We start from the raw sequence: 16,916 nt of genomic DNA, 5'->3' as shown, positions 1-16,916 counted from the left end.
TGTCCAACACCACGCCCGGCCGCCTTTGTCTCCCTAGTGGCGATGATAACACATCGCTCCAGGTACTCATTTGAGGCTGAGTCGACCTCGGGGAGTCCCAGGACCGGTTCAGACAATCGTCACTGGGTGTTGGGTGGCCGTGAGCGGGAATCGAACTCGGGTCGCCGGGTTTGTGGTGCAGCGCGCTGAGCACTGCGCCACCGCTCCCCACACTCGCGTACACACGGAGACACCGGCACACGTATGTGCACATGCAAGAACAAACAATCTGATAGGCCACGTTGTGGGCGGGGATGGGGGGACCTTTGTCGTCTGCAGCACCGGGCAGCGGAGGAAGCGTTCAACCTCTTGGTAGAGATGACCAACTCTGGACTTAAAGGTGCGCTCACACCTACTCACACCTACTCACACCTACTCACACCCGCACACACCTACTCACACCTACTCACACCTACTCAAACCCACACACATCTACAGTGAGGGAAAAAAGTATTTTATCCCCTGCCGATTTTGTACGTTTGCCTACTGACAAAGAAATGATCAGTCTATAATTTTAATGGTGGGTTTATTTGAACAGTGAGAGACAGAATAACAACAACAAAATCCAGAAAAACGCATGTCAAAAATGTTATAAATTCATTTGCATTTTAATGAGGAAAATAAGTATTTGACCCCCTCTCAATCAAAAAAATGTATGGCTCCCAGGTGTCTTTTATACAGGTAACGAGCTGAGATTAAGAGCACACTCTTAAGGGGAGTGCTCCTAATCTCAGCTCGTTACCTGTATAAAAGACACCTGTCCACAGAAGCAATCAATCAGATTCCAAATTCTCCACCATGGCCAAGACCAAAAAGCACTCCAAGGATGTCAGGGACAAGATTGTAGACCTATACAAGGCTGGAATTGGCTACAAGACCATTGCCAAGCAGCTTGGTGAGAAGGTGACAACAGTTGGTGCGATTATTCACAAATGGAAGAAACACAAAAGAACTGTCAATCTCCCTCGGCCTGGGGCTCCATGCAAGATCTCACCTCGTGGAGTTGCAATGATCATGAGAACGGTGAAGAATCAGCCTAGAACTACACGGGAGGATTTTGTCAATGATCTCAAGGCAGCTGGGACCATAGTCACCAAGAAAGCAATTGGTAACACTACGCCGTGAAGGACTGAAATCCAGCAGTGCCCGCAAGGTCCCCCTGCTCAAGAAAGCACATATACATGCCCGTCTGAAGTTTGCCAATGAACATTTGAACGATTCAGAGGACAACTGGGTGTAAGTGTTGTGGTCAGATGAGACCAAAATGGAGCTCTTTGGCATCAACTCAACTCGCCGTGTTTGGAGGAGGAGGAATGCTGCCTATGACCCCGAGAACACCATCCCCACCGTCAAACATGGAGGTGGAAACATTATGCTTTGGGGGTGTTTTTCTGCTAAGGGGACAGGACAACTTCACCGCATCAAAGGGACGATGGACGGGGCCATGTACCGTCAAATCTTGGGTGAGAACCTCCTTCCCTCAGCCAGGGCATTGAAAATGGGTCGTGGATGGGTATTCCAGCATGACAATGGCCCAAAACACACGGCCAAGGCAACAAAGGAGTGGCTCAAGAAGAAGCACATTAAGGTCCTGGAGTGGCCTAGCCAGTCTCCAGACCTTAATCCCATAGAAAATCTGTGGAGGGAGCTGAAGGTTCGAGTTGCCAAACGTCAGCCTCGAAACCTTAATGACTTGGAGAAGATCTGCAAAGTGGAGTGGGACAAATCCCTCCTGAGATGTGTGCAAACCTGGTGGCCAACTACAAGAAACGTCTGACCTCTGTGATTGCCAACAAGGGTTTTGCCACCAAGTACTAAGTCATGTTTTGCAGAGGGGTCAATACTTCTTCGTTGGTTCTTTCAGTAAAGTCACGTAGAATGAGAATAAAATAATAAAATAAGACAATAAAATTCTCACGACGTTTCGGCCACAACACAAGTAGCCTTCATCAGGTGAAAGAACAGAACTGTCGGGACGACAGTGCTTCATTGAGCGTTGCTAAGATTCGTAGCGTCTTTTAAGCTCGGCGAGAGGCGTGAAACGTCTTGACAAAGGAGTTTACGGTATCAAAGCAGGAGAATTTAGCATTGAAATAGCTGAGGGATTAGCTTGTGACAGAAATAGCTATGTTAAAGTCAAAGTTTACCTATCAACAGAGGCATTTAGTTTATGGACGCTAAAGGCCTTCAACTACCCAACTATCATACAGTAAACCGATGTGAAAAAAACCAAGTCTATATCACATCAGTATAATAAATGTACTTAATATATTCTTCAATAAGCTGAGCTATTAATCACAAAGCAACTGGGTATACACTACACTATATAATGAAAACCATATAGTAAACCAATAAAAAAAACTAAAATATATACTACCACAATGTTATCAATAAACTCTATATACTCTCCAATCAGCTGAGCAACACAACAACAAGTCGTTATATATCGCAATGCCATATGGCGAAAAATTGTGGGGTTTTTTTTCCCTTCCCCTCAATGCCAGCACCACGGACAGCGAACGAGCCCCGTTCAGACGGACGAGTCAGTCCATGCTCGGAACGGAGGAGGGAGGAGAGAAACAGCCACGATGCGCTGTTATACTCCATGTTATAAAGACGTTTCACGCCTCTCGCCGAGCTTAAAAGACGCTACGAATCTTAGCAACGCTCATTGAAGCACTGTCGTCCCGACAGTTCTGTTCTTTCACCTGATGAAGGCCACTTGTGTTGTGGCGGAAACGTCGTGAGAATCTGATTGTGTTTTATTTTATTATTTTATTCTCATTCTACGTGACTTTACCGAAAGAACCAAACAAGATGAATCCTTGCAGTCACGAAAGCTTTAAATCGGGTCAATACTTATTTCCCTCATTAAAATGCAAATCAATTTATATCATTTTTGACATGCGTTTTTCTGGATTTTGTTGTTGTTATTCTGTCTCTCACTGTTCAAATAAACCTACCATTAAAATTATAAACTGATCATTTCTTTGTGAGTGGGCAAACGTACAAAATCAGCAGGGGATCAAATACTTTTTTTCCCCTCACTGTACTTAGACCTACACACACCTACTCACACCTACTCACACCTACTCACACCTACGCACACTCGCTCACACCTACACGCAGCTGCTCACACCTACTGACACCTACTCACCTACTCACACCTACTAACACCTACTCACCTGCACACACTTGCACACACCTGCTCACACCTGCTCACACCTACTCACACCTGCTCACACCTACTCACACCTACTCACACCTGCTCACACCTACACACACCTACGCACACCCACTCACACCCACACACACCCGCTCACACCTACACACAGCTACTCACACCTACTCATACCCGCTCACACCTACTCACACCCACTCACACCTACTCACACCCACACACACCTACAAAGACAGATCCCCGTATAGCCTTAACAGACTGTAGGGGCAAGTGCTGTTAGCGAGCACCTATGAAGGCCGGAACGGTACACGAGGGGGTGGGTGGCCAGCACTACGCCCGACCGCCTTTGTCTCCCAAGTGGCAATGTTTACACACCGAACCAGGTACTCATTTGAGGCTGAGTCGACCTAGGGGAGGCCCAGGACCGGTTCAGATAATCGTCACTGGTGTTGGCCGTGAGCGGGAATAGAACCCGGGTCGCCAGGTTCACAGCACAGTGTAGCGCTAACCGCTACACTACCGCTCCCCACACTCACACCTACTCACACCCACTCACACCTGCTCACACCTACTCACACCTACTCACACCTACTCACACACTTACACACACACACTTACACACACCTGCTCACACCTACTCACACCCACTCACACCCACTCACACCTACTCACACCCACTCACACCCACACACACCTTCTCACACCTACTCACACCCACTCACACCCACTCACACCTACTCACACCCACTCACACCTACTCACACCTACTCACACCTACACACACCTACTCACACCCACTCACACCCACACCTACTCACACCTACTCACACCTACTTACATCTGCACACACATAATCACACCTACTCACACCTACACACACCTACTCACACCCGCTCACACCTACTCACACCTACACACACCTACTCACACCTACTCACACCCACTCACACCTACTCACACCTACACACACCTACTCACACCTACTCACACCCACACACACCTTCTCACACCTACACACACCTACTCACATCTACACACACCTAATCACACCTACTCACACCTACACACACCTACTCACACCTACACACACCTACTCACACCCACTCACACCTACTCACACCTGCACACACACACACACCTACTCACCGAACCAGGTACTCATTTGAGGCTGAGTCGACCTAGGGGAGGCCCAGGACCGGTTCAGATAATCGTCACTGGTGTTGGCCGTGAGCGGGAATAGAACCCGGGTCGCCAGGTTCACAGCACAGTGTAGCGCTAACCGCTACACTACCGCTCCCCACACTCACACCTACTCACACCCACTCACACCTGCTCACACCTACTCACACCTACTCACACCTACTCACACACTTACACACACACACTTACACACACCTGCTCACACCTACTCACACCCACTCACACCCACTCACACCTACTCACACCCACTCACACCCACACACACCTTCTCACACCTACTCACACCCACTCACACCCACTCACACCTACTCACACCCACTCACACCTACTCACACCTACTCACACCTACACACACCTACTCACACCCACTCACACCCACACCTACTCACACCTACTCACACCTACTTACATCTACACACACATAATCACACCTACTCACACCTACACACACCTACTCACACCCGCTCACACCTACTCACACCTACACACACCTACTCACACCTACTCACACCCACTCACACCTACTCACACCTACACACACCTACTCACACCTACTCACACCCACACACACCTTCTCACACCTACACACACCTACTCACATCTACACACACCTAATCACACCTACTCACACCTACACACACCTACTCACACCTACACACACCTACTCACACCCACTCACACCTACACACACCTACTCACACCCACTCACACCTACTCACACCTGCACACACACACACACCTACTCACACCTACAAACACCCACACACACCTACTCACACCTACTCACACCTACTCACACCTACACACAGCTGCTCAAACCCACACACACCTGCTCACACCTACTCACACCTACTCACACCCGCACACACACACACCTGCTCACACCTGCTCACACCTACTCACACCTGCTCACACCTACTCACACCTACTCACACCCGCACACACACACACCTGCTCACACCTGCTCACACCTACTCACACCTACACACAGCTACTCACACCTACTCACACCTACACACACCTACTCACACCTGCTCACACCTGCTCACACCTGCTCACACCCGCACACACGTGCACACATCTACTCACACCTACTACTCACACCTGTTCACACCAGCGCACAGCTGCTCACACCTGCTCACACCTAACTCACACCTACTCACACCTACTACTCACACCTACTCACTCCTGTGCGCTGTGCGTGCTGTGTGTGTGCTGTGTGTGTGTGCGTGCTGTGTATGTGCTGCGTGTGTGTGTGTGTGCGTGCTGTGTGTGTGTGCTGCGTGTATGTGCTGTGTGCGTGCTGTGTGTGTGTGCTGTGTGTGTGTGCTGCGTGTGCGCTGTTCCCGTCTGTTGCATGTGTGCTGCGTGTGCGCTGCGTGTGATCCCTGTGTGCTGTTTGTGCTGTGTGTGCTGTGTGTGTGCTGCGTGCGCTGCGTGTGTGCTGTGCTTGCGCTGCGTGTGATGCGTGTGTGTGTGCTGCGTGTGTGCTGTGCTGTGTGTGATGCGTGTGTGTGTGCTGCGTGTGTGCTGTGCTGTGTGTGATGCGTGTGTGTGTGCTGCGTGTGTGCTGTGCTGTGTGTGATGCGTGTGTGTGTGCTGCGTGTGTGCTGTGCTGTGTGTGATGCGTGTGTGTGTGCTGCGTGTGTGCTGTGCTGTGTGTGATGCGTGTGTGTGTGCTGCGTGTGTGCTGTGCTGTGTGTGATGCGTGTGTGTGTGCTGCGTGTGTGCTGTGCTGTGTGTGATGCGTGTGTGTGTGCTGCGTGTGTGCTGTGCTGTGTGTGATGCGTGTGTGTGTGATGCGTGTGTGCTGTGCTGTGTGTGATGCGTGTGTGTGTGCTGCGTGTGTGCTGTGCTGTGTGTGATGCGTGTGTGTGTGCTGCGTGTGTGCTGTGCTGTGTGTGATGCGTGTGTGTGTGCTGCGTGTGTGCTGTGCTGTGTGTGATGCGTGTGTGTGTGCTGCGTGTGTGCTGTGCTGTGTGTGATGCGTGTGTGTGTGCTGCGTGTGTGCTGTGCTGTGTGTGATGCGTGTGTGTGTGCTGCGTGTGTGCTGTGCTGTGTGTGATGCGTGTGTGTGTGCTGCGTGTGTGCTGTGCTGTGTGTGATGCGTGTGTGTGTGCTGCGTGTGTGCTGTGCTGTGTGTGATGCGTGTGTGTGTGCTGCGTGTGTGCTGTGCTGTGTGTGATGCGTGTGTGTGTGCTGCGTGTGTGCTGTGCTGTGTGTGATGCGTGTGTGTGTGATGCGTGTGTGCTGTGCTGTGTGTGATGCGTGTGTGTGTGCTGCGTGTGTGCTGTGCTGTGTGTGATGCGTGTGTGTGTGCTGCGTGTGTGCTGTGCTGTGTGTGATGCGTGTGTGTGTGCTGCGTGTGTGCTGTGCTGTGTGTGATGCGTGTGTGTGTGCTGCGTGTGTGCTGTGCTGTGTGTGATGCGTGTGTGTGTGCTGCGTGTGTGCTGCGTGTGTGCTGTGCTTGTGCGCTGCTTGTGTGCTGTGTGTGTGTGCTGTGTGTGTGTGCTGTGTGTGTGCTGTGTGTGTGTGATGCGTGTGTGTGTGCTGCGTGTGTGCTGTGCTTGTGCGCTGCTTGTGCGCTGCGTGTGTACTGCTCTGGTGTGCTCTGTGTGTGTAGCCAACTTGTACGCGTACAACGCTATCATCAGCGCCATCCCCGTGCTGCGCCAGAAGGACGCTGACCGCAAGGACCTGCTGCTGGTAAAGACAGAGGTCCCCCGTGTAGCCTTAACAGACTGTTGGGGCAAGTGCTGTGAGTGTGTAGCGCAGGGGTGGGCACATTTTTGGAGTCGCGGGCCGCGATGGGTTCTAAAATTTGACGGAGGGGGCCGGTGCCAGGAACAGACGGATGGAGTGTTTGTGTGAACTGAATATAAATGAGGTGTCAAAAATCATTACGTGAAAGGATTTGGCCTTTAACAGGTAGCGAAGCATTTATTTGCGAGGCAATTTAACAAATTGCACGAACACGAACGATACAAAACCACGTCGTGACTCCCGGTCAAAGTGCGCCATCTAATGGAGAAATGGGGGCATGACAGGAGAAAGGTAAAATTTAATTTAATAATAATATTATATGGATAAGTTCGGTGGGCCGGATTAAAAATCCCAACGGGCCTTATCCGGCCCGGGGGCCGTACTTTGCCCACGTCTGGTGTAGCGCCTACGAAGGCCGGCACGCCACACGAGGCGGTGGCGTGGCCAGAACCACGGCCGGCCTCCTTTGCCCTCCCAGTGCCGATGTTTTACACGCTGCAGCACCAGCTGCTGCTCATTTGAGGCTGAGTCGAACGAGGGGAGGCCCAGGGCCGGTGCAAATATCCACCGTTGAATATTTGCACCGAACTCTGTTTGCCGGGTTCGTAGCGCGGTGCAGAATCAGAAATCAGAAAGGGTTTTATTCGCCATGAAAGTTCACACCGACACGGAATTTACTTTGGCAGGATGGTGCATACGTTCAACATATAGGAATCTAAAATCTTAAATAAGTTTTAAACAAGTCTTACTGTAATAATAAGGGTTAAAAGTCTAACTAACACCAAGGGGCTGAAGTATATAAAATTGAATAAATATCGAATATAAAATAGCTTTAAGATATAACAAAAAAATAAAAAAACACAAATAGGTTAACATAGTTAATATCGGCAAGGTGTCATTATGTAGTGCTAACAGCTGCGCTGCCGCTGGTGCACGCATGCGCGGCAACATGCACGCGCATACCTGCAGAAGTTAAAAAGACAAAGATCGCCCGTATAGTCTACGTCGTTTAAAAGGCTCCACGCGTACTCCTGGGGAACTGGCTTCTTGCACGCGTGCAGCGATGCTGATGTCGGTGGCGGTGTTGTTAGCGGTGACGCTGTTGGTGGCGGTGATGCCGTGGGGGTCGTGGCGGTCGTGTGGTAGTGGTGATGCCGACGTTGTTGGTTGTTGTTGCTGCGGGTGGTGTCGGAGGTGTCAATCGGTTGACACGGTGAGGAGATGTTAACTCCCTCGCCTGGTGTGCGGGAAGTCGGGGGTTCGATCTCGACGCTGACACCTGCTGTACATTTAAGAGTTTGCGTGTCTCTCTCTCTCTCTCCCGTGGTCACGTGGAATTTTTCTCCCCGGGCCCTCCGGTTTTTCCCTCCACGATTAGAATCGGCGTCACGCGTTTCGATGATTTCGATGATTTGGCTGCTACAAATGTCCACGTGATGTTAAGCCATTTTGTGGCTTAACAGCTCTCATTTGTGGCCAGGTCGCTTCTGAAAAAGAAGATGATAGCTCAGTGGGCCATGTCTGGTACAATAAAAAAAGAGCTTTGTAGCTCATCAGATTTCTCCGGTATGAATAAAGATTCTGATTCTGTATTGACCTGCAACACGTGGGTCTGTCCCGTGACCTCCTGCCAACGGCGAGCCTTCCACACTTCACGTGATCGGCACAAGCGCTGTGGTGACCTCACCATCCGCTTGGTGGCTGTTGTTGATGTCGGTGGGTGGGGGTGGCGGTGGCGGTGGTGATGTTCACGATGTTGTTGGTGACGGTATTGGTGGTATTAATGTTGTGATGGTGGTTGTGGTGGTGGTGATTGTGGTGGTGGTTGTGATGGTGGTCTTTGTTGTGGTGGTGGTGATCATGGTGGTGGTGGTTGTGGTGGTGGTTTTTGTTGTGGTGGTGGTGATGGTGGATGTTATGGTGGTGATCGTGGTGGTGGTGGTGGTTGTGGTAGGACCTGCTGAAGGCCATGCTGGACCAGGGCGTGCGCCCCACCGTCCTCACGTTCAACGCGGCGCTCAAGGCCCTGCGCCGGATGGGACCGTACGCACGGACATACAGCCTGGCCATGCTGGCCGAGATGCGGGCCCTCGGCATTAGTACGTACGCACGTACACACACACACATGCGAACACACGTACGTACACCAACAGCCACGGTATTCCTACTGACGCACGCACGCGTACACGCACGCGTACACGCACGCACACTCGCACACAAAGACAAAGACGTGCACACTAAGATCCCCGTCTAGCCTTAATAGACTGTAGGGGCAAGTGCTGTTAGCGAGCACCTATGAAGGCTGGCACGACACACAAGGGGGTGGGGTGGCCAACACCACGCCCGGCCACGCACACACACGTACACACAAATGTACACACACACGTACACACACAACAACAACAACAACCGTCATTCGCCACTAAGTGGCGGTGACGTCACCACGACGCTTGTGCCAGGCCATGTGCACCTTGAGGCCACGTGAAGTGTCGAACGCCCGCGGGCAGGAGGTCACGGGGCAGACCCAGGTGCCACGGGTCGACTGACTGAGATGACTGGCTGGTGCACCACCTGTGCCTCCTACTGTGCCAACCCGCTGTGCTTTAGCCACCCGGCGGTCCGCTCATTGTTGTGAGCGTCGCTCCTCCGCCCTCCGTTGTTGTCAAGATCGGCCACTCAGCTCCACGTCCTCCTGTACCGTATCACTCCATCTCTTCTCTAGCCCGTGCTGCGCCCGTTTAGCCCTCTCTATCCGGCCGAACAAAATCTGTTTCGGCATGCGGTGGCTGGGCATGCGGGCTACATGACCCAGCCAACGCAGCCTTGCCTGCCGGAGGAGCTCACCGATGGGAACTTGCCCAGATCTTTCAAGGATTTGTGAGCTCCTCACACAATCCAGCCTGGTTAAACCCAGGATGGATCGTAGGCAGGCCAGCCTAAATGTTTCCAACCGGTGAAGATGCTCCATTAAGGGGGTCCACGTTTCGCAAGCGTAGAGAAGGGAGGGAATGACTGTGGCCGAGAAGACCTGAAGCTTAGTGCGGAGCGACAGACCAGGTAGCTTCCACACAGCGTTACGCAACCGATGAAAAGATATTGCCGCTCGACTGATTCGGAGTGAGACCTCTGCTGTTAAACTGGAGCCGGTCATGAGCACACTGCCCAGGTATGGGAAACTCTCCACTCTGTCCACAACTGCCCCATCACCGATTGGGAGTTGTGGGGGTGGAGTGTCCGATGGTACAAAATACCCAGGCAGGTGCACACACACGTACACACACGTACACACACGTACACACACGTACACACACGTACACACACGTACAGCCTCACCATGCTGGCCGAGATGCAGGCCCTCGGCTTGCAGTATGTACACACACACATGTTGCACGCGCACACATGTGCCTTTGTTTGTTTGTGCGCTCAGAGCCAAGCCTGGCGAGCTACCACCGCCTACTCAACATTCACTGCAGGAGTGAGTATTGCTTACACACACACACATATTTATAGACAAAGATCCCCGTATAGCCTAAACCAGCAGTCCCCGACCTTTTTGGCACCAGGGACCGGTTTCAAAGAAGCTCTCCAACGACATTTGTTTTTTACTCATTGTGGCTACTAGGGGTCAGCTTGTGGGCTTACTCATTGTGGCTACTAGGGGTCAGCTTGTGGGCTTACTCCTTGTGGCTACTAGGGGTTAGAACTTGTGGGCTTACTCCTTGTGGGTACTAGGGGTCAGCTTGTGGGCTTACTCATTGTGGCTACTAGGGGTTAGCTTGTGGGCTTACTCATTGTGGCTACTAGGGGTTAGAGCTTGTGGGCTTACTCATTGTGGCTACTAGGGGTTAGCTTGTGGGCTTACTCATTGTGGCTACTAGGGTTAGCTTGTGGGCTTACTCATTGTGACTACTAGGGGTTAGCTTGTGGGCTTACTGATTGTGACTACTAGGGGTTAGAGCTTGTCGGCTTACTCATTGTGGCTACTAGGGGTTAGCTTGTGGGCTTACTCATTGTGGCTACTAGGGGTCAGCTTGTGGGCTTACTCATTGTGGCTACTCGGGATTAGCTTGTGGGCTTACTAATTGTGGCTACTAGGGGTTAGCTTGTGGGCTTACTCATCTTGGCTACTAGGGGTCAGCTTGTGGGCTTACTCATTGTGGCTACTAGGGGTTAGCTTGTGGGCTTTATACCAACACTGTGACTGAGACTGAGTGCGTGGTGCGGGAAAGAGGCGCGCGAACGGAAGTGGTGAATAATAAAATCATGGAGGCGGGGGGCCACGCGCGGACTCACCGCTCTCACCTCGTGCTGCTGTGCGGCCCGGTTCCTAGCAGGCCAGGGACCGGTCCCGGTCCGCGGCCCGGGGGTTGGGGACCCCTGGCCTAAACAGACTGAGTAGCGCCTGTGAAGGCACCTATGAGATGGTCAGTAGCCAGCACCACGCCCTGCCGTCATTGTTTTGCCTAATGGCGATGTTTAGACACCGCACCAGGTATTCATTTTAGACTGAGTCGTCCTTTGGGAGGCCTTGGAACAGTTTAAATATTCGTCGGTGTTGGCTGTGAGCGGGGAATCGAACTCGGGTCGCCAGGTTCATAGTGCAGAAGGCTCACCGCTTCGCCGCCGCTCCCCGTACACACGTACACAAGTACAACATCAACAACCGTCATTCGCCACAAAGTGGCAGTGACATTACCACGGCGCTTGTGCCAGGCTATGTGCACTTTGAGGCCACTTGAAGTGTCGAAGGCTCACTGGCAGGAGGTCACGAGACAGACCCAGGTCCAATGGGTTGACTGATGTGTCAAGCTCGGTGCAGGAGGTCACAGTTCAGACCCAAGTGTTACGGGTTGACTGATGTGCCAAGCTAGGTACTGGAGGTCACAGGACAGGCCCAGGTGTTACGGGTTGACTGATGTGTCAAACTAGTTTCAGGAGGTCACAGGGCAGACCCAGGTGTTACGGGTTGACTGATGTGTCAAGCTAGGTACTGGAGGTCACAGGACAGGCCCAGGTGTTACGGGTTGACTGATGTGTCAAACTAGTTTCAGGAGGTCACAGGGCAGACCCAGGTGTTACGGGTTGACTGATGTGCCAAGCTAGGTATAGGAGGTCACAGGACAGACCCAGGTGTTACGGGTTGACTGATGTGCCAAGCTAGGTACAGGAGGTCACAGTTCAGACCCAAGTGTTACGGTTTGACTGATGTGTCAAACTAGTTTCAGGAGGTCACAGGACAGACCCAGGTGTTACAGGTTGACTGATGTGCCAAGCTAGGTACAGGAGGTCACAGGACAGAGCCAAGTGTTACGGGTTGACTGATGTGTCAAGCTAGTTACAGGAGGTCACAGTTCAGACCCAAGTGTTACAGGTTGACTGATGTGCCAAGCTAGGTACTGGAGGTCACAGGACAGGCCCAGGTGTTACGGGTTGACTGATGTGTCAAACTAGTTTCAGGAGGTCACAGGGCAGACCCAGGTGTTACGGGTTGACTGATGTGCCAAGCTAGGTACAGGAGGTCACAGGACAGACCCAGGTGTTACGGGTTGACTGATGTGCCAAGCTAGGTACAGGAGGTCACAGTTCAGACCCAAGTGTTACGGTTTGACTGATGTGTCAAACTAGTTTCAGGAGGTCACAGGACAGACCCAGGTGTTACAGGTTGACTGATGTGTCAAGCTTGGTGCAGGAGGTCACAGTTCAGACCCAGGTGTTACAGGTTGACTGATGTGTCAAGCTAGGTGCAGGAGGTCACAGGACAGGCCCAGGTGTTACGGGTTGACTGATGTGTCAAGCTAGGTACAGGAGGTCACAGGACAGACCCAGGTGTTACGGGTTGACTGATGTGCCAAGCTAGGTGCAGGAGGTCACAGGACAGACCCAGGTGTTACAGGTTGACTGATGTGTCAAGCTCGGTGCAGGAGGTCACAGGACAGGCCCAGGTGTTACGGGTTGACTGATGTGTCAAGCTAGGTGCAGGAGGTCACAGGACAGGCCCAGGTGTTACGGGTTGACCGGCAGATGCACCATCTGTGCTGCCCACTGTGCCACTTAGCTGCGTTTTAGCCGTTCGGATAAATCGTTGGTGGTATGAATGGTGTTGCGTGCGGTACTGCATGGTTGTGTGTGGCCAGGATGTGGTGAAGTTCTGTACTCTTCCCCCTACACCCCAGGTTCAGATTCAATGCAGAGCTCGGCCGCCGACTTGATATCCGAGGTCCTGGAGATTCTCAACGGGGAGAACCTGCAGTGCCAGGACCCTGAAGACGGTCAGCCACAGCACCCTGCAGCCACAACACCCTGCAGCCACAACACCCTGCAGCCACAACACCCTGCAGACACAACACCCTACAGACACAGCACCCTACAGACACAACACCCTGCAGCCACAACACCCTGCAGACACAACACCCCAATGCCACAACACCCTACAGACACAGCACCCTGCAGACACAATACCCTGCAGCCACAACACCCTAATGCCACAACACCCCAATGCCACAACACCCCAATGCCACAACACTCCAATGCCACAACACCCCACTGCCACAACACCCCACTGCCACAACACCCCACTGCCACAACACCCCAATGCCACAACACCCCACTGCCACAACACCCCACTGCCACAACACCCAACAACCACAACACCCACTGGCCCCAACACCCCAATGCCACAAAACCCCAATGCCACAACACTCTGCAGCCACAACACCCCAATGCCACAACACCCCACTGCCACAACACCCCGCAGTCACAACACCCCACTGCCACAACACCCAACAACCACAACACTCTCCGAGCACAAGACCCGACCATAACACTCGCTCCACACAACACCCGCCGCAATTCAACACCCTCTCACAAGCATCAGCCCTTAGAGTCTGCCAAACACAACAACCGGTCTTCACCAACAACACCTGCCCTTCGGAAAACCACCCCAACATCATGCTGACACCACCACGCACTCACCTGTGTGCGCGTGTGTGAGTGTGCGCGTGTGTGAGTGTGCGCGTGTGCGAGTGTGCGCGTGTGTGAGTGTGTGCGTGTGTGAGTGTGTGCGTGAGTGTGCGCGTGTGTGAGTGTGCGCGTGTGTGAGTGTGCGCGTGTGTGAGTGTGCGCGTGTGTGAGTGTGCGCGTGTGTGAGTGTGCGAGAGTGCGAGTGTGTGCGTGTGTGCGTGTGTGCGTGTGTGAGTGTGTGCGTGTGTGTGTAAGTGTGCGCGTGTGCGAGTGTGTGTGGGGAGCGGCCAGGGGCGGAGCCAGGATTTCAGGCCGGGGTGACATTCAACAAATGTTTATTTCAAGAATGATTTAGAGAGTCAGGCTGTTGAACCAGACGCCATAGGTTGGCGACACGCTTTGACAATGCAGTTTCACGGAGTCCGCCAGACCCGAGTGTCGTACACTTACACGCAGAATGTCACCCCTGTCACCCCCCCCCCTGGCTCCGCCCCTGGGAGCGGCGGTTAGCGCACCGCACTTCAAACCCCGTGACCCGAGTTCCATTCCCGCTCACGGCCGACCAACACCGGTGACGATTCTCTGAAACGGCCCCGGTCCTGGGCTTCCCCTAGGTCGAATCGGCCTGAAATGAGTGCCTCGTGCGGTGTGCAATGAACATCGGCATTGGGGAGACAGAGGCGGCCGGCCGTGGTGCAGGCCACACCACCCACTCGTGCGCCATGCCGGCCTTAATGTGATAACGGGTGCTCGCCAACAGCACTTGCCCCAACCGTCTGTTGAGGCTATATGGGGGGGGGGTCTTTGTCAACAGGAGGTGCCGTGGGGAAGGACAGCAAACTAAACACACAAAAAGCAGTTCAAAGGAAATTAGTTTTTCAATCTACAGTGAAACCTTGGATTGCGAGTAGCTTGGTCTGCGAGTGTTTTGCAAGCGAGGGTCTTGCAACACGAGCAGCACGTGTACACGCTTTGTAATGCCGAGCGTCACGTGATCACAACTGACATACGAGTGCTTTGATATACGAGTGCTTTGGCTTACAAACACGTTTCCGGAACGAATTATGCTCCTCGCAATGCAAGGTTTTACTGTAGGTGATTTAAGAGTGCATAGCCCCAGTGGCTTACTGATGTCGAGGCGTTGATCGGCACTCCCCATCCCGTCGGCTGGTAGCTCCCCCTTCTCGTCAACAGGGGGCGGTAGCGCCAACACGCCACTGTTGGTGACCTTGGCCCAACGGGTGCCAACGACAATCCCAGAGAAGCGGATCCTGGGACACATTCCCCCGGCACCCCGGGAGGGGGGACCGGGGGATGACGTCACCTTCCAGAAAGTTCTGGAAGGGAGGCGTGGCTAGGGCGGAGCAAGCCACCGACCAGGTATATGAGCCCGGACCTCTCAAGGGTCCGGGTTCAGTCGTCTCCAAGCCGAAGACCGTAGACCTGGGCTGAAGCTCGGACCCTGGACCTCAAGCTCCGCCGTCCTTCTAAGGGCCGGAGCTCAGCGAGGCCGGTGGTCAGGACCCGAAGGCCCTGGCACGGTCGGGTCAGCGTAGCCTCCCCTGGGGCCCCCAGCCGGAGGACGGGAAGTTAACGGGGTTCCCGGTTAAATTTCGATTTAAAGCTTTCGTGACTGCAAGGATTCATCTTCCTTGGTTCTTTCGGTAAGGTCACGTAGAATGAGAATAAAATAATAAATTGATAAAATAAAATAACACAATAAAATTTCTCACGACGTTTCGGCCACAACACAAGCGGCCTTCATCACGTGAAGGGACGAGACTGTCTGGAGGACAGAGGCTGTCTCGTCCCTTCACCTGATGAAGGCCGCTTGTGTTGTGGCCGAAACGTCGTGAGAAATTTTATTGTGTCATTTTATTTTATCAATTTATTATTTTATTCTCATTCTACGTGACCTTACCGAAAGAACCACAGAAGATGGTTTACCCGGTGCTAGGGCCCGTGCAGCCCGGAGGCCATACCTCCCCAGGTATCGGGTAAAGGGGCCGCTACCCCTCTGTGTTTGGGACCTTGTAAAGGAGAGCCCTAATCAATATCGTGTTGCCTCACAAGACGTTCTCCGTCGATCGTTGACCCACGACGCTAATCTGTGTCCTGTCTGTCTCTCTGTCTGCACAGGCTACTTCTTCTCGAGCACAATGAACATGGTGAGTCTCCCCCTGTCCAATATCACCGCAGCCTCGTGCGTCTTGTGTGTCCTTTGTCTTTGTGCGGGGTGCACCTAGCCTGGCACAGGCACCATGGTCACGTCACCGCCACTTAAGTGGCGAATGGCAGCGGGTGCCCCTTAGCTCGTGGTGCGTTGCTGGCCACTCTGGCCACACCGGCCAGATCGGCCACGCCGGCCACCCCGGCCACACCAGACACTTCGGCCATCTCGGCCACTCCAGACACACCAGACACACCAGACCCACCGGCCACACCAGCCACTCCAGACACTCCAGACACTCCAGACACTCCAGACACACCGGCCACTCCAGACACACCAGACACACCAGACACTCCAGACACACCAGACACACCAGACACACCAGCCACTCCAGACACACCAGACACGCCGGCCACTCCAGACACACCAGACACACCAGACACTCCAGACACTCCAGACACACCAGACACTCCAGACACTCCAGACACTCCAGACACACCAGACACACCAGACACACCGGCCACTCCAGACACACCAGACACTCCAGACACACCAGACACTCCAGACACACCAGACACTCCAGACACACCAGACACACCGGCC

At 53.1% G+C, this 16,916-nt stretch overlaps 1 protein-coding gene across 1 annotated transcript in view; it reads left to right on the top strand.

Moving 5' to 3' along the window:
• PTCD3 (pentatricopeptide repeat domain 3) overlaps positions 1-16,916 on the top strand; it is a 54,585-nt gene that overhangs the window by 13,041 nt on the left and 24,628 nt on the right. Inside the window, exons 11-16 of the mRNA XM_032970063.2 lie at positions 319-379; positions 7,044-7,126; positions 9,138-9,282; positions 10,611-10,658; positions 13,357-13,452; positions 16,283-16,311. Coding sequence (XP_032825954.2) covers positions 319-379; positions 7,044-7,126; positions 9,138-9,282; positions 10,611-10,658; positions 13,357-13,452; positions 16,283-16,311 — 462 coding nt within the window. The remainder of the gene's footprint in view (positions 1-318; positions 380-7,043; positions 7,127-9,137; positions 9,283-10,610; positions 10,659-13,356; positions 13,453-16,282; positions 16,312-16,916) is intronic.

The sequence above is a fragment of the Petromyzon marinus genome, chromosome 43, assembly GCF_048934315.1.
Source record: "Petromyzon marinus isolate PM22_M1 ecotype Great Lakes invasive population chromosome 43, UKy_Petmar_22M1.pri1.0, whole genome shotgun sequence".
NCBI classification, from domain to species: Eukaryota; Metazoa; Chordata; class Hyperoartia; order Petromyzontiformes; family Petromyzontidae; genus Petromyzon; species Petromyzon marinus.
This window is presented reverse-complemented; position numbering and strand designations above follow the sequence as displayed.